This window comes from Rhodnius prolixus, unplaced genomic scaffold (genome assembly GCF_049639745.1).
Source record: "Rhodnius prolixus isolate KJV_2025 unplaced genomic scaffold, Rpr scaffold_8, whole genome shotgun sequence".
NCBI classification, from domain to species: Eukaryota; Metazoa; Arthropoda; class Insecta; order Hemiptera; family Reduviidae; genus Rhodnius; species Rhodnius prolixus.
Window position 1 is genome coordinate 13,429,732 of NW_027411593.1, and position 19,303 is coordinate 13,449,034.

General features: G+C 33.9%; 1 protein-coding gene and 1 pseudogene across 1 annotated transcript; both read right to left on the reverse strand.

The window, feature by feature from the left end:
- Positions 1 to 13,207: 13,207 nt before the first annotated feature.
- On the reverse strand, positions 13,208 to 18,211 carry LOC141450898 (uncharacterized). Its single transcript, XM_074121785.1, has 3 exons — positions 18,027 to 18,211; positions 17,699 to 17,946; positions 13,208 to 17,625 (listed from the first exon to the last, which is right to left on the reverse strand). Exon 3 carries the CDS (start codon positions 17,455 to 17,457, stop codon positions 13,741 to 13,743), a length of 3,717 nt encoding a protein of 1,238 aa, XP_073977886.1. The 5' UTR covers positions 17,458 to 17,625; positions 17,699 to 17,946; positions 18,027 to 18,211; the 3' UTR covers positions 13,208 to 13,740.
- A 583-nt stretch (positions 18,212 to 18,794) lies between these two features.
- LOC141451590 (U2 spliceosomal RNA) lies at positions 18,795 to 18,914 on the reverse strand (annotated as a pseudogene).
- Positions 18,915 to 19,303: the final 389 nt, after the last annotated feature.

The window sequence follows — 19,303 nt, forward strand, 5'->3', positions numbered from 1 at the left end:
GTATTTTTAATATGAATGTATGATTGTCTCTTCATTCTTTTCTTTCTTTTGTGGCAGCAGAATCTTGAAAGTGTAAAACTTCAATGATTTCTCCTCCATAAAATGCATTTTGAAACAAACAAACTCTGTAAACAACAGGTAAGTATGAAATTTTGTACTCTTATTACACTACACTTTTCTCAGATGTACGCTACAGTTTTATTGTGTACAGTTCCAAAAATTGAGAAGATATTGATGGTTGAATTTTTTTTGGGTCATAACTCGCTCTGAAATTGCACACACTCTGTACTCTTTCATTTCAATTTGTACACTACATATTAGTAATTAGGTAGTTTAACATTTCTGATTGTTTTTTTCCCCCCCTGGCGGAAGTACGTTGCACTTTCAATACAAAAACAGCTCTTCGCCTCTGGCGTGTCAAATAAATAAGAAATTGGTGGATTTCAAAACGTTATTGTTGCAATTATTTAGCATATTCCAGGTTGACTTTTTATTTACTGTGTTATTTAATATTTCACCTAATACTAATAGCGTTTAAACAGAAAAAGATATGTACACAGTAAACATATTCAGAATCATATAAAAATGACTAGGTTAAATACGTGAAGAAACAAGTAATTTTCCTTTTTGTGCTGCATTAAATATAAAGGTAAACTATGGTTCAACAGAATCTACTCTGTCTCTTTACAAGTTCCACTTAGTGATGCATTAAAAATCCTTAAGTGGTAATTCTAAAACATTTCTTTATTCATTTGTTTGCTAAAGGACTATCAAGTTAATGTAGCCAATGACTGCTGGATAGAATGGAACTTAACGAGATTGCCATTAAACGAAGTCCAGTATTTAGGAATTGTGACCCTAAAATGAAACTAAATACTTCATAATTGTGGCTGTTCTTTTTTTATGAACAATTATCATTTGGTGGCCATTGCTATTATTTATTTTTTTAGGATACTAGTCAAGTATAAAAAGTATTTATGCTATTTTATAATTTTTTATATATTCCCTGAATAGTTCATACAATAGACAATTTATGTGTATTTATTAACAAGATTTGTGCTTTATTGCCGTAGTAAAAAAGCACATCTTGCACAAGGTTATAGCGCTGTATTACAAGTTAGAACATTACTAAAGTTAAATTAAAGAAATTTGATGTTAGATGTTAAAAAAGTTGGAGACAATCTGAGATGGGAATGTCTTTGTTCAAAAAGATAAAATCGTTGCTAATTTTGATTTCAGTATTTTCAAACTGTTTACTTCTTTAATAATTTTAACATTACGCGTAAGCTTTAAGGTATACATTAGGTATTTTTACTTTCATTATTCATTTGTTTTATCTAAATTTAAGAGGAATCATCTAAATATTGAAGTTGCTTAATTTAAATTTACTTATCAAAAATTACAAATTTATTAAATGTAATTGGATGTTTCCTTTGCATTGCTTCAAGAGGAATTGTCAACTCGAAAGTCTATTAACTGATTACACCCTTGTTGCAGAACCTTATCTAGATTTGAGGCCACCATAGAGAAGTAGGATGTACAGAAGTTCACTGTAGATCTTCGTATAAAACAGCTCATATGATTTAAAATAGCCAAGGCCAGAAGAGCGAAGATCCAGTTCGGAATTGGATTAAGGAACCAAAGGTCAGGAATCTTTTGCGAGTTTAATAAGCTCGTTCTCTGAGGACTGTTTTTTTCTGTTTCGTAATGGCACACAAGAGCTCCCCAGCTAGTACTATCTTACATGCAGATGTTTTCACAAGAAGCAATGCCCAGTAACTAGGGCAGTAGTTTTCCTCAGCATGACTTTCTTTCTGCCAAAGTGGATGGTTGAGCGAGTCTTGTCAGGCCTTTTCAAAAAGATCTTGTAGTACCACAATCCTGTAATACCTCTCCAACCTGTAATAACAATCCTGTAATCCTGTTATACCTCCTCAAATATCTGTATTCAGTGAGGGGAAATATGTTTACAAGTCCCATTGACCCATTTATCCGCAATTTTGCAAAAAAGTTTCTGGCCCTGTGAGATTCGCAAGATATCCCACCTTAGAATTATCTTACCTAACCTTCTCAACATCATTATTTTCAATTCTTTTGTGCCCGTGTTAAGCCTTACGCTATTGTGATTCCCTTTGCAGTCTGTTTTCTTTTCTTTTTTTTAATCTTTCGTCTGACACCGGCATTTCACCCATTCTGTTCTAGTACCTCCATTTCAGTTCTGCGATGTAAATGAACTGGATGGACTATGCAGAAGCAGAGAAGGAACTTTCTATCCTAAAATCAATACTGAGAAATTCTATGAATATTTCCTGTTGAACAACTATGACCCTTTGTAGGGATATTGGAGAGGTGACAAGCAATGGTTACAGGTTCAGAGGAGTGAACAGCAAGCACTCAATCATAAACCAACTAAATTTAGATTAGGTATTACGTATAACATCTATAAAGATTGATTGTTATGTATACAGCTGTCTAAGTATCATTACAACCTAAATACTCGTAAGATCTGAAATTGATACGTGGCAATGCTTTTAACCTAAGCCCATGGTGAATTTCAAAATTGTCAAGAGTACGCTTTGTATAAAATGAAAATTGCTGAACTCTTCGCCATCATAACTTCAAGACAATCAGCCCCAATATTCACCATTTTCAGCTCTTCTGGCCTTTCTCAGTTTACGGCTTCCTTTCAGTTAGATTAGAAAAGACTTCATTTAATTTGATGAGAAATGTGATACTTTTCAAGAAAAGCTATTTTATTTTTAAGAAGAACTGTTTGGAAGAAGAATTAGTTTTTTGTTTCTTTTCTCATTAAAGTTTGTGTTAAGGCTATTCTCTCGTAGAAACCGTTATTCTCATTTTAGTTATTGCTCCAAATTATAACGCTTTATTTCTTGGTGATTGATAACACAGCTTCCAAATCTGGTGCGCATTACATAACAACGTTTTGTGCTTCTCAAATTAGCTAACTTTCATCTTGCAACGTTTTCTTGATAAGAATCTACTGTTACTAACCATCCACTCTTCATTTTAAATATTTTTATTGCTTTGCAAACTTGCCAAAGATGGTTGATTGATCATTTCATAGATCTTTATTATACTTCTGCTTTTCTTAAAATTATTAATTACAATTTCACGATCTTTATTACTTTGTATACTTCATGTAAAACAACCAATTAATCTCCTGTTGTTGACAGTTTGAATAAAGACAAGTAGATGATGAATTATTAAAAATTAATGCTAAAGTAATCAATAAAAATTATTAGCAGGGCTTCGGCGAAATTTATGAATAGGTTTTTAGCTTCTCATTGATGATGTTAGGGTATAGTAAGGATGAACATCATTCAACGACATTGAAGGAACCATTTAGGTCATCTTAAACTAAACTATAATATGAATATATAGGTTTCGTGACCGTAAATTGTTAAACTTAGAATTCTAGGTTAGCGAGGAATCGGTCAAATAAAAAACAAACTCGTCTTCTTGCCAACGTTTCGACAAATATATTGTCCTCTTCAGGGCATGGCTATGCGGGTTAGTTGAGTTACAGAAACAGTTTTAAGAAGACAATATACCGTATTTGACGGCATATAAGACGCACTTTTTTGCCTAAATTAGGTCTCAAAAAAGTTACCTGCGTCTTATACGTGAAGGACACAGGTTAACTTTCAATACTGAATGCTATTTTTAGCCCGGATAAAGGTCTAGACACTCATAACTTTTTCTAAATCTGCCATAATTATTTTATCAGGTTTAATAATGACCAAACTGCGATGCTTTAATTTATAATTGACTGTTCATCCGAAAGGCTGGATGGATGAAGCTGGAATGAAACTGTGGTTACAGAACGTATGGGCGAGGCGACCTGGTGGACTCTTAAGAAAACCCTCTCTTTTGGTTTTGGATCAGTTTAGCGCCCATAGAACTGAAATTTACATATCATGTTCAAAATAGCTTGCCGTTTGTTAATTTTCCTTAATAAAAATATGTTTGGTAATTGCATTCAATGATTATTTGGCTTTTACGAAACGTGAGAACTAAAAGAAACCACATTTTAAGTTATTGTGGTACCGCGCTGTCGCGCGGACTATTGAAACTTTTTTCCCTTGTGTATGGCCTTCTAAATAAGGGTGCGTCTTATATGCCATCAAATACTGTATTTGTCGAAACGTTGGCAAGAAGACGAGTTTGTTATTTATTTGACCGTTTTCCTCGCTAACCTAGAATTCTAAGTCAAACTATAATCTGAAAAATTAATCTAATCTAAAACTAGATCCAAAAATGTATTATTTTCACCTCCTTTGATTATTTTATGTACAAATAATACAAAATTTATAAACAAAAATGTACAAGTTTGAAACAATCTATATTCAAAAACAATTTATTGATTTAGGTTAAGGTAAAACAAAATTTAAAAACCAAACCAAACATAAGGTTGTTACCTACTTTGAACTAATTAAGTTCAAAATATAATGACTTTAGTGAATGATCCCGTTATAAGGCATCTTTCTGCTGGATATTCGACCGCTTTTACAAGTTTTTAAAGGCATTTTCTTAGGCTTATAATCAGAGAACTCCTACATTACCGTTTCTCTTTAGGTAAAGTTATTACGTTTTATTCGGAGATGTGTGATTACGACGGGCTGTAAAAAAACGCCAATCAGATGAACAAAATGAATACTTTGGCCTATAGCCGAGCGCGTTATCTAGCTGGAATTTGTTGGAAATTGACCATAACTAGATATAGCAGAATCATGTCTGTTAGGTGCTGTCCAGTTGTAAGCAGTAAGGGTCATTCCTTTTTTCCAAGGGCCAGGATTTCATCCTCCAGTTGATTTTACTATATCATCTCCTTTGGTCTTAAGGTTCTAAAGAACCTTCAACACCATCGCACAGAATGTAAGAAGTGGTTTCCTTCTTTTTCTCACATAATATGCATTGACACTCAAGGCTAAGTAACTCTACCGTGTGTAACGTGTCAATTATCAGACGCTAGTACTTACTTTAAGGGCTTCTTCGCTTCAACCTTAGCCTCTTACGTGTTTGATCCCTGGCATCTTTTGTGCTCCCACCAAACTCAGGATTAGAGCGGGTTCTAGAGTACGAATATTGTCGCTCCTCGATTCCAAAGATAAATTGAGTTTATGCACTTAAGATTGAAATAATCTGTTTAATTGTATTCTTGACCGTCTTCTACGTTTTACATTTTAAAATTAGGACTCAAAAGCAATGAATATTGTGCCCCCAAACAATTTATACAGAGTAATTTTTACGATTTTATCTCTCCTATTAATTGCCTTGTTGCCTAATTAGTTGTAACATTTTTTCCCCCTTCACTGCATCAACCCTTTTCTTTTGAGGTTTAAAGTCATTTTGCTTTGTTTTGCTGCTAGCAACACTAAGTACCCCTGAACTGAGACTCTTGAAAAGTATTTAATTTGTAAAATAGAATGAGATTTTATCTGAATAAAATTAGCCCTCTTTAAAAAGGGTAATAAAGGTACAGATTGCATCTTGTCTTGGTAATTTTTAAATGAACTTTGTGAGTAAGCACGGCCTAACTCCAATTGATTTTTTTTTTTATTATTATTACTATTTTATGAGCTCCTAAACAGTCCCTTAGGTCTAATTTGTGTATTTGTGGATGAGGGGGTTAGTATAGATGAATGATGAGGGAATTGTTGTGAATTAAATGAGTAGAACTGTTAAAACATACGTTTTACTGTTAAAGATTTATTTTAAAAAAAGAAAAATTGTGGTAGCGAATAAATATATTACGATGAAATCTTCTTCTTAAAGTAGAAAAACAATGAAATAATACTTAACAGTAATATTTAGCCAATGATCTCGACTCTAGTGCGAGTTCTAAACTGTTCTAATCTGTCTCGAACCTGTAAATTGTGCAACAACTCCGTGAATTAATGCATCTCTCCAGGCTCTTTCCATCCAAATCTCTCTCGTTCACTCTTAAACCCAATACGTAAACGGTTACAGATTTTCTTCCTGACCCCAAAAATGCATACAATATTGTATCTTACACACATCTTCAGTTTTAAAAAGAAACAAATAAAAAATCGCTCTTATAACTGGACAAATTTTCGACTTAACCCTTAATATTTGAATCTTGCCTTCAACTGCCAGACAAACTAAAACAATAATTTCTCTGAATATTTTCTATTAAACTTTTAGTTCACTTAAATAACAGAAGTTCATAAATTGCTAAGTAACGTATCCAATAAACATGTAAACACAGAGTGTGGGTCAATGTGTGGAAGGGTAAAAGAAAAAACCTCCTAAGTCACGAGATGGCCAACTTCCAGCGACGGAGGCTAAACTTGGCGCGACGCCATTTTCCTCCTAACAAAAATATCATGGTTAAAAAGCGCGAATGAAGTACGATGTAGTTGTGTCGTTGCAAATAATCGTAGTTATTTAAATAATGACTGATAAACATGACTTTTAAAACGAAATATTCTCGAAAACCAGTGAACCGATTCAGTTGAGTGGAATTTTCGAGTAACCCCATTGTTGCATGCTCTTTAGGCATCTAAGCGAAACTTTTCTACTTTCTGCTATTTTTATTTGTTCAATTACGACATGTATATATATTTTTTTTTTTTAAATCTTTTATTGGAATTTACAACTGCAACGGTTCTTGCAACAAGCAAATATGGTACCTGATAAAAGAAATAAAAGAAAATCATGAGTGGAGAAGGCACCCAGTGGTGTCACTCCAGTAACGTGCTCTTGCTACACTGCTCTCACGATAAGAGAAGATCATAAGAGGCCCATCTTCTCTTCAATCTCCTTAGAGGATTACCTGGTAATGTGGAAGAAGATAGGTGTGAGTAGTATAAATTTGGGCATACTAGGACGGGTCGGGATCGACGACCTAGCAACGCGTCATCATGACGTCACACCCCCTACCCCCATCCTAATTTTGTGGTCCAGATGGACGAGGGGTTAGGGGTGTGACGTCATAATGACGACACAATACGTCAAAATGACGCAAATTAATAGAGGTATTTTCCTCGTACGTCACAAGGAACGCAAGTCCTACGTCACAAGGTATACCCCCTCCCCCATTATGAGTGCTAGAGAGAGAGAGAGAGAGAGAGACATATGTAATAAAAAAAAATTCCATTCACGAGGAGCGCGCATGCGTCCTTATCCCAAAATGTTTTTTTTTTTAACAAGAGATCATAATACACAAAAATGCGATCTTTTTGTATACATTTATATTCACCTTGACCTAGAGTCTGCTAAATCAAGGACAGATCCTGTGTGTGTACATCCACCAATCTCTCATTAAAGGTGAGCACATCCTATGTAGTGTTGTAAAATATGTAATTATGATTAAATAATAATAATAATAATGTGTTATCTGTAGTAAAGGTTTGATGAATAGAGAGATAATATGTAATAAGAAATGCATGCACGAGGGGCGCGCATCTATCCTTATCCTGCTAAATCAAGGACATATCCTGTGTACATCTATTATCTTGTACAGCATTGTGATATCTCATGTTGGGTGACTCAAACAAAACAGGCACACTAATTTGTGGTGTTGGGGGTGATTATAATAAAAACAAAATTGTTTAAAATATATACATATGTTTTATTTCATCTAGGTTACAAGCCAATATATTTACATATATACAACGCTATTTATGTAAAACTAAAATTATTTACCTTTTTTGACAAAAACACTTCGATGTAATTACAATGGTAAAGTGTATCTAATTTGCTAATAATATCAAAACATAAACTAGAGATATGACAACATATGCACGTATCAGGGCCCTCCAAACATTTCGGAGTGGACCAAACACAATTCAAATAGTGGAAGTCTTTATAATCGCTTTTTTGCACAAATTTCCGCGATAATGTTTCCAATTCCTGTAGTTTAACGTATAATCAGTTTGGTTTGGTGCTTCAACCAGTTAACATCTCGCTTGTCGTTCTGTTATTTTTATTAAATTATAGTGGTTTATAATTATAGTTTCGAAATTTTTTTTTATAGAAGTGTTCTATGTGTCGAGTACTTTCATTTCCTGTTCTTATTTTGGCGTTTTTTGATTAAACTAACTGTGTAAAAACAATATTTCAATAGATATAATATTAGTGATTTTAATTTGTTTGTTCATTTCAATTGTTTACTTGGTTTAGTCTAAAGTATGAATAAACAACCAAGTTCAGTGGGGCCAAGTGGTGGCACAGCTAGCGCAAGTGGAGGGGGATTAGACTCTGTTGCTTCTATACTAGCCCGTCTTGAACAAGGTATGACAAATATCTCAACGGAACTGGGTACTATCAAAATTGAATTGCAGTCTGTCAAAACTGAAAATCAGAATATATCTACTTCGATTGATTTATTTCGAAAAGAAGTAAAAGAGTCTGTTGACAGCCTAAAATGCAACCTTCGTAAAGCCAACAAACAAATAGTTTCTCTTCAAAAAGAATTAACTGAGGCAAAAATCCAATTATTAAATTTGCAGTCTTCCTTTAACTACACACAGCAGATTGTTCATTACGACGGTCTGAGAATACTTAACGTTAATTATAACTCAGATGAAGATCTGCTAAATATAGTCAAACAAATTGCTGATTTTATAGACTTTAATCTAGATCTCTCTTCAATTAAATCTGTGTATCGTCTGAAGACAAATACTAAATTACATTATCCACCTATAATTCTAAAATTTGTTAATTTACAGTTGAAAAATAAATTTTTTCAACTCTATAAAGCCAAGAAAGGAACGTTGTGTTTAGATTCTCTTGGTAAAAGTTCAACCATTAGAATTTTTGAAGAAATGTCGCCTTCAAATTATTTTCTCTACAAAAAGGCCAGAGAACTTAAATTAAACAAAGTAATAAAATATGTTTGGTTTAGTCGTGGCAGAGTACTGGTTCGGAAAGAAGATAATTCTCCAGCTGCAGTAATTAAATCAATCGCTGATTTAGCTAATATAAAAGGTGAACGCGAAATGGTTGAAGTATATTCTGATGATGGTGATGATACTGACGTATCCTCTCTAACTTCGAGAATTTCGACCGATAGCAAGAAGAGAAGACGCGATCAAAAACATTTTACCAGCCAAAGGGGATCTCTAGACAATTTTTTAAAACCTCGTTCCCAGGCTCTGGAACCTCCGAAATAATATATAATGAATCTGTTAGTGAACAAGAACAGACATCTGTAATAGGTACTTCAGGGATCTCACTACACGCCTCGCAGTCTCCTCTTCAAAGTTTGACTTCAATTCAAGCAACTAATTCTCAGCCTTTACCCACTGTTAATTTCAATGTATTAATATGGAATATTTCAGGTTTGCATAACTTAAATAATCTAGATCATCATCAAATTAACTATTTTTGTAAACACGATTTGCTCTGCATTGTGGAAACTTGGGTATTAGAGGATCGCTTTTGTTTACCATCTTTTCTAAAAGAATATAAATATTGCTATAGTAGCGCTGTAAAAGATAAATCTCGTGGTAGAGCAAGTGGTGGCATAATGTTATTCTATAAATCTAATTTAGGTTATACTCTGGAAGTGCTAGATAAATGTGTGTTATGGCTATTTGTTAAAATCAATTTGAATAATAATTCATATGTAATAGGAATTAACTATTGGCCCCCTAGTTGTGATATTATATTTTGTACTGAATCACTAACAGAATACATACATGGACTCTATGAAAAATTTCCAATTGACACTAAATATGTTATTGCCGGTGATTTTAACTGTCGCATCGGTGATTTAGATGAAACAGAAGAATCTATTTTTATAGATACCTCTCTCAATCATCCGCGAACAGCGCTGGATAGAGTAATTAATAAGAAAGGGAAGCAGCTGACATCTACCATGGAATCTTTGGGTTTAGCTGTTTGCAACGGTCGGACTAAATCTGACACACCTTCTAAATTTACGTTTATATCATTTTCAGGCAATAGCAGTACGATCGATTTGGTATGGTGTAGTTATAATTTGCTTCATGAAATTGCTAACTTGAAAATTAAAAATTTATCTCCTTTTTATGAACATAATGCGTGTATACTTTCAATCAGGTATAAAGGGCAAGTGCAAAGTATTAAAAACTCAGAAAATTATTCGATGACATTAAATAAAAACTTAAAATATTTGAAATGGGATAATTCATTAATTAAAATATTTCATGAAAATTTACAAAATAGTTCCAATATTTATTTTAATAGTGTCGATAGTTCTGAGTTATACTGTAATTTCGTTAATACTGTTTGTTCCTCTGGATTACCGATTAAAAATAAAACTGTTGCGGATTGTTCAAATGATAGGAACCGATGGTACAACTTGTCGTGTAAAATTCTTAAAAGAGAAATGCGTGTAGCCTATCGTAAATGGAAAAAATCATGTTTTTCTAATTCAGAATTGACAAATTATATAACATTGAGAAATACTTATAGAAAACATTTAAAGCTAGTTAAAAAACAATATTATGAGGAAATAAAAAATAATTTGGCGGTAGTTGGTAATTCTCAACAATTTTGGCAAGTAGTTAGAAAATTGAAGCCTTCTAATAAATTCATAAACCCTATAAATTTTGATCTATGGTATAACTTTTTTTGTGAACATTTTACTACTTCGTCCCCCTCACTCTCTGTTTTATGCAATAATTCAAATCCTTCTCTTGATGGTAATATAACCTTGTCAGAACTCCAGTATGCGATAGGTAAGTCCCGAAATAAAAAGTCCACAGGACTAGATGGGATCCCGTATGAAGTTTTTAAACATCTACCTGCTTCATGGGAACATTATTTATTAAATCTATTTAATGTTGTGTTTGAAACAGAAAATATACCTCAAGACTGGGTAAGAGTAGTATCTGTTCTGTTATTTAAAAAAGGAGATGCTCATGACCCGAACTGTTATCGCAGTATTGGTCTTTTGAACACAATAACGAAATTATTCACTTCAATACTACGTACAAGACTAGTGACTTGGGTAGAGCTAAACGGTATTATACCAGAAACACAATCTGGATTCAGACATGGGCGCTCCTGTGTGGATAATTTGTTTATTTTGTCTTCAGTGGCAAGCATTCAATCTCAAATTAAAAAAAAGTATCTATTTGGTATTTTTATTGATTTTAGAAAAGCGTTCGATTCAGTCGATCATAATAAACTATGGGCTAAATTAGATTCTCTTGGAGTGAGTGGTAAATTTATTAGATTATTTAGTAAATTATACAAAAATGCCTCATTTAAATTATCAGTGAATAATGTTTTATCGAACTGGGAGATTGATATAACTAAAGGTGTTATACAAGGTGAATCCTTGTCACCTTTATTGTTTATTCTCTTTATTGCGGATTTTGAGGATTTTCTTAGAAAAAATGGTGTCTCAGGAATTTCGATCACGAGGTCTGTTGATATTTTAACTCTAATGTTTGCTGATGACTTGGTGTTATTCGCTGATTCATGGTCTGATGCTCAAAAAAAATTGCAAATTGTTTCTGAATATTGCCATATAAATTCTTTACAAGTGAATGCCGACAAATCTAAAGTAATGGTTTTTCGGAGAAGTTTTAAAGTCAAAAAACTGAAACCTCTTTCACTTAATCAAATAAATTTGGAATATGTAAATCAATATCATTATCTAGGCGTACCCTTCAATTCAGTTTGTAAGTTTTCGTCTGCAACAAAGTATTTTATAAATAAAGGTAACAGAGCTTTAGGTATTGTCAAGAGTATCTTATCGGGAGGTAAATCTGATACTTGGGAAAGTAAAATTAAATTATTTAATTCTATTGTTTCCTCCTCTGCAATGTATGCTTCAGAGGTTTGGTCTGCGAGGTATTTTCCGGATATAAGTAAAATTTTGATTAAGTACATAAAGCAACTATATCTGCTGCCTTTTAATACTCCTGATCATTATATAATGGTTGAAACTGGTGTCACTCCAATGGTTGTTAACATATTTAACAGAATTTTTAATTATGTTGGTAAATTAATGGAAATGTCTGACGATAGGTTACCTAAAGTGTTGTTCAATAAACTTAAAGAAATAAATGGATTGCCTTATAATAAAATAGAACATAACTGGTACAGTCAGATAGATCTGTTTCTTTTTGATGTAGGTGCCAGTCTCAAGGATTTAGAATTAAGTACTCAATACAGGAAAACAAAAAAAGATATTCTTGAAAAAATTTCAAACCATTGCCTATCTCTAAATATCAATAAAATTGTACACTCCAAATTTAACCCTTTGTATAGGAGCATTAGTAGTCTGAATAGTGGTGAGGAATACATTAGGTTTAAATGTTCCATTCACAAAATTAGATTAATAATGCAACTCAGATTGAGCAACAAGTCCATAACACAGATTATTTATAAAGGTTCAAAATACGTATTAGATGGTTCGGTCGTATGCACTATCTGTAACAAATTGGAATTTGAAACTCTACAGCACTTTCTATTCTCATGTCCTGTTTATAATAACATAAGAAAACAATTCATTGACAAGTATTATGACAATCAAAATTATAGCATTGAAGATCTTCTTATAATAAATTCATTAAATAAATTGAATGATCTGTTTTATTATGTAATTAACTGTTTGAAGCTTCGTACATTTGTAATTGATGAGTGACAGTGTTTATGATTGTATTGATAAACTTGTACATAGTCAAATTGTATTGTATAAAAAGAAACCGTATTTTTTTGTAATAATTTGTTTTTTATTTTGTATTTTTGACGGATACATTTTATTTTTCTTGTTTTTTATGGATACTTTTTCTTTTCTTTTTGTACGCTATTTTTATTGCATTTCCACTTATTTAAAAAAAAAAAAAAAAAAAAAAAAAAAACCAAACTCATTGTTAGAAGATGTTATCTTTAAACAATAAATATATATTATTATTATTATTATTATTAGTTTAACGTATAATAGCATAAAATCAAGGGCATTCTCCTTACTATTTGTTAAGCTAGAGAAATCCTGTTGAAACTGGTGATGGAAAGGGTGTGACATGACAAGCTTCCATTCTTCCATTTTGTTACCTGTTTAAATAACGATCGTAATACAACTGAACATGCTTGTGGTGTAGGTGAGCTAACTATGGGTGGGGGAGATGGTCCACACTAAATAGTGGGGTTGTAATGCAATTAAAGCACCAAAATAGTTTGTCACAAATAATACTGGATAGAAGAAGATTACCATTGTTTGTGCACATGGTTGTGCTGTAAGAATGCCAGAAAATACCGCTAGGAGGTGGTGTGAGCAAGTTACAACAATGAACACAAAAATTATACTTGGAATTGCTATCGGTCAGTAATATGTCATTATTAGTAATATTATGGGAAAGAATGTTAACTTTTTTATAATAACACATTTTAATAGTTATTCTAATCGATTTAAATTGTTGTAAAAATAAAGAACTATTATCTGGAAAACAATACGATATAGCAATATAATCTGACACAGACATGCGTTTACCAGCATTGAATTTGATATTTTCAAAACAATACAAATCGATAAAACATTGTTTATAAGTATCTATACAATAATAGGAGTATTCATCGATTAATTTACATTTAATAGTTTTGGGTATTTCCAATAGGGAAATATCACTTCTTCTATTTACATACTTACATATTTCAATCATACTTATATCTAACAGTGAAACTGGTTGGAAATACCTCTCATCATCACATGTAAAGCGTAAACATAGATTGGTTAAAGTGTGCATGTTGTTGTTGTTGTTATGTGTCTAGCCGATAGTGACCAAACGGAAGCGTGTTTATGCCATCGCCTAAAATAAAACGTTTATCATCAAGCGAGGATAAACTCATTTTATTGCAATCAAAGGTGAATAGTTGGTGTTTTTTAGATAGTATAGTTTTAAACGAGGAATATAGAACACAATCTCTATTATGTAAGATATTTAAATAGTCAGAAAATGTGATCTTATTAACGGCACTTCGTTTGATACCTTTCACCTTCTTTATAATTCCTCGTTTAAATATTCTAAGGCTATACATTTTCGGCCTTAATGCAACCACCTCTTCAATGGGATCACCACCAGTCTCATCGGAAAATTTGCCCAACACCTTCTTATTATGATTTGAGAAACATTTGTGTGTAGGCGGGTAGTTGGAAGTGTCAAAGTGTGCTTTTAATACTATTAGATCCTCATAGACATCGTCAGTTTCAATTTTATAAAGATATGAGTCTGTGTCGGAATAGAGGAGGGTTAATGCTTTAGGAGTATAGTATTTTAACATTACCTGGTAATGGAAATGATACATGTAATGTTTGGAAAGTTCTAAAATGGAAAATCCAACGTAAATGGGCCGATCAAAGTAAATGGACTCTTTGTGCAGATGAACAGCAATAACGTTTTCATTAAAGATTGTTCTATCCTTAAAGTTTGCTCTTTTTGACAGCTTGAGCAACGCTTGTTCAGACGTGACAATCTTAATAGATAAACGCTTCCTCTTGTTTTCAATACATTTACCAAAAACAGAATTGTTCATCAACTTATAGAAATCCTTTTCAAAATCATTTCTAGCCGCCTTTCTAAGGCTCGTGTTGAGTTCAATGTAGGGTTTAAGCCAGGGGGATTGATTAAATTTTAATATTCTATGCACTTGTTTAAGTACAACCCCCATGGATAGAGCCTGTTTTAAATTTCTATAGTGTACCACATAATGGTGTTTGTCGTCCAGCGTGGTATAGAGTTTTTTATTGTGATGATGTGGTAGTGGTGGAAACTGAGCGAAATAGTCATGTAAGTGTGTAGGTATGTGTAGATCAACCTCTAGGATAAACCCAATGTCACCATCATCCGGAATGGTGGTTATGTCGATGGTCTGTTCTCCTTCGAGCCAGTCAAACCCACCAATCGGGAGATGTTCCATCATTGCGAAACCGTAGAGATTGTTAACATCTATGTAGAGAATATAGTTGGTTGGTTGTGTAGGATCATAGCCGGGTATGTAGGGATTATTGGCTTTAGCATGCCTTGTTACACAAGAAGTGATGCCGCCTCTAATCCCCGATTCGATCATGAGCAGTTTGTCATAATCCGTTAGAAGATCCAATTTAACTTTTGTACACTTTAAACATGCATCAAATGCCAGGCCAGGTGTTGTAAAATACCAACTAGGATCAATGTAGTAGATAGACTCACAAACCTGTCGAAATTGTTCAAATATGTCGCTTAAGAGAATTATGTCAGTTGTCAGATACAATTCTGTGTACTCCCGAAGTGTGTTCATGTGGAATGAAGACCAAACCTTTTGTGCGTGCTGGTAATCACTATCGGATATGGGCTCATCGGTTAAATCATTATAGAAATAGCGTTTAGCTGGTAAGGCTCGTTCATCCATTCTCTCCATACCCGTCATATAGGCGTATGGAAAAACGCCCTTTCTAAGTAGTAACCGTCTCTGGTCATTGTCGGGAAATTGTTTCTCCATTTGTGGGTATTCCGTCAAGTTATTTATAAGATGTTCCAAAGTATCCGGTAGAAACCGGTATGTATCCAAAAAGCGAAGCCATATGGATGAGCAATCGGAAAACTTTTTCGAAAAACTTATATACTTCTCTTCGGAATTTGGTATTACCCACACATCTCCCGGATCAACGCCTAAAGACAATATAATCGGATGCGCATCATATCCGCTAAGGTTATGCATGTAGACTGGAATAAAATTCGGCAATTGTACTTTGAGGTTGCAGCAATTATGGGCCACGCAGATGAAGTCACCCGTAAGGTGATCATGATGGTGAACTCTCTTCTCTAACCCGTTGAACGCCTGTTCACAAATGCCACAATGTGTGGCATTAGCAAAATCCTCCTGTTGTTGGTGGGATAGTGCGTTCATTGGAATGATCACCTTATATAGGGCTTCCACATCTTTAACAACGGAATGTAAATATTCCATAAATTGCTGGACCGCATCATCGCCCGTATATAGGAAAATGTCTTTTTGATAGCTGGCTAGCGTAGAGACCACCTTAGCCCCCACACTGCAAACCTGGTGTTTATGTGTTTGTCTAGACCATGATGTGGATGAACATCCGGGTGCGCTGTGTACGGGTAAAAGTAGGCACTCAAAGTCTGCATAGATAACTATGGGTATGTGTTGTTTATGGTGATAGTTTGTAAAGTGTAATTGTGTATTTTCCGCGGGCATCCGAATGTGACATGGTTTGTGTTGATTACAGAAAAGTTGATGGGCGGTTAATCGTTCCTCGGCTGTTTTCCCATCCACTGTTCTATAATCACGAGTGAATGATTTGAAGCATCGTTTACACATAACAACACCACCATGATGGTCACTAAGTTGGGGAGATATAAGCCGTGAGAGATTTTTTATTAAGCAATAATGAGAGGTATTTAAATCACGGAGAAATAAAAGGTCAAAGTGTTCTACAGCCGCTAAATTCGAACTAATCATCAGAGGAAAAACCTGCTTCTCCTTCTCGGTTAGAGAATAAACATTTACCGATACATTATTATCTTTCTCAAACCTAAGTATATCCTTTAAAGGTGTGGGAAAGGAAATATTATCGAAATTGTAATAGTGATTAAGTTTTCTATACATGGTTATACGGTGGGGTTTCTCCAGTTGACGAGATAGAATGGCGTATTTAAAGCAGTAATCGTCAGTATTGCGTATATTGACAATTGCTTTTTTATTGGCTATTTTCTTTGGTAAAGGAATGTAAGCTCTTCCACCTAAAGGGCAATATTTAGTCAATCGGAGGACAAGGGAATCTACGGAATGTAATTTCCAACCTGATCCACTAGTTTCAAATTCCTGTAGTTCGCGCAAAAGTTTTGCAAAACTTCTTTGAAGGTAGTGAATTAGGTTGGTGCTAGCGTCGATAATCTCTATCGAGGTTTTAAAATTTCCATCCGTATATTGTTCAAGATCAGAATTCCTATATCGACTATAAACACATTCTAGGAAGATGGATGATTTAAAGGTCAATAGATCTTCTCTGGCTTTAAGTAAATACTTTAATAGTACCCCGTGTTTATCTTGTAAAAATAGCACAGGGTCTTTTATATTATTAGTATTTTTAATGCATATATTCTGAGCCGATCTATTTAAAGCGATAATCACCACACCATCCTGTAAAGGAACGGATAATAGACGATATTTCTTTTGATTTTGTACATTCCCTCCTCTAGTCCTAACTGGGGGTGTTGTTGTTGTATCATCGTCACATGCAGTACAATCTGAAGAGACATGATTTAATAATGACACCAAATTGGGTAATATACTAGCACAGTTTGGACATTTCCTGGGTGAACATGTCAAAACATGTGTCTTTAAGGTGAGCAAAGTGTGGAATATACTACCACATTTGGGGCATTTCTTTGGCGAACATGTCGCAACATGTCTCTTTAAATCGTACGGTCTGGAGAAACTTTTCCCACATTTAACGCAGGCCGGATTAGACATAATGAACTTACTTCTTCTTCTTCTGCTTCTTCTTCGCCGGTTCCTCCTCCTCCTCCTGTTGTTGTTGTTGTTGTTGTTGTTGTTGTTGTTGTTTGGATGCTTCGAATGCTATCATGTAACACTTGCTTGTCTTGCTTATCCCCTTATAGATAAGGGACAAATCACCATCTTAAAAGAAAAATTATTTCAACTACATAGGTAAGAAAAAAGTAAAAATAAATAAAAAATACATTTTAAATACCCATATAATGTTGTATATCCTGATCTGTGATAGAGGATGTATAACGCCTCGGTAAAAAAATCCAAGACGTTGTATCATCAATATCCCGTATCTGGACCACAATCGCAGGACCAAATTTGGTTTTCTCCACTCTAGCAAAAGAGAAGATCAAATAAGGTCTATCAACCTCTAATTCTGATACCTTTTTATAAGTTCGGTTGTGGCTTGTTGAAGGATGTTGCAATTTTTTTAACAGTTCATCGCTCATTCTAGAAAAAATGTTTTTTGTTTTTGAAAAAAAAAAAAAAAAGTTAAAAAGCAAAAATAAAAAAATGTCAAACTTAATTACCTGGTTCTTAAATGATGAAAAAATCAAATGATGTACTGCATGTAGTAATACATAAGAGCTACTGGATGAACCCTCACAACTATTCACCGATTTTATATACTGCGCTCGAGAGAGAGAGGGGGAGAGATATGGGAGGCATGAAGGTAACACAACCAATTACAAACTTAAGGAAAATTTAAAAAAAAAAAAGCGCGCGAGAAAGATATCATTTCCTACGGCGTCATAGATCTTATTGCAATAGAGATAGCCTTCAGTATGTCGCAGGATGACTCATTGCACCTTCTAACTGACCATGTTAATAGTTATCATCATTTATTTCTAATAATGTCCAATACACGTGATAACACCCACAATTAGTGTGTCAGTTTTCTATGTATAATTGACAGTTGTAAGATATCTATTTCTAAATATTTTTTGACATTATAAATATAATTAACGAGTGTGTTGTTTTTCCTTATGCGATAATAATTTTTTTTAATGTCCAATACACTTGATAACACCCTCAATTAGTGTGTCAAGTTTGTGTGAATCACCCAACATACACGCGCGGTTTGTATGGTTTGCTCATCATATAGGAAAGATTTTAGATTGCTATGCCATCCACGAAACAGTTTCATCGACCCCCTCTCCACCAATTGAATTCCGAAGATTGACGCGTGTACCCGAAGTCCTTCCAATATTTTAATAAATATTTATCATCTTAACCAAATAGCACATGTACTAATTTATCTAAAACAAATTCTTTTAATGCCATATCCAAAGGAATAAGGAGAGTAGGGATCTATTACAAATAACGCAAATTAGTGTAGTAAATGCAGATTTATTAATACATATACATTTAACTACAGATACTACACTTTGATCTTAGCCAAAAGGCCGAGAAGCGATTGCCTAAACCGGATGCCTAAACTTTGTTTCAACGCATTAAGAAAATTTGTCAGCTTAGATAAAAAATAAAACACTGTACATAGGATGTGCTCACCTTTAATGAGAGAGAGAGAGAGAGAGAGAGAGAGAGACAGAGAGGTGGATGTCCACAGGATATGTCCTTGATTTAGCAGGCTCAAGGTCAAGGTGTATCAATAATAATGTACACAAAAAGATCGCGGTTTGTGTGGTATGATCCTTGTTTTAAAAATTTGGGATAAGGACAGATGCGCGCTCCTCGTGCATGCATTTTTTATTACATATTATCTTACAACAGTACATGGGATGTGCTCACCTTTAATGAGAGATAGGTGGATGTACACACAGGATATGTCCTTGATTTAGCAGAC

Coding starts and splice junctions, on each gene's coding strand:
- LOC141450898 (XM_074121785.1), bottom strand. CDS start 17,457: ATGTCTAATCCGGCCTGCGTTAAATGTGGGAAAAGTTTCTCCAGACCG.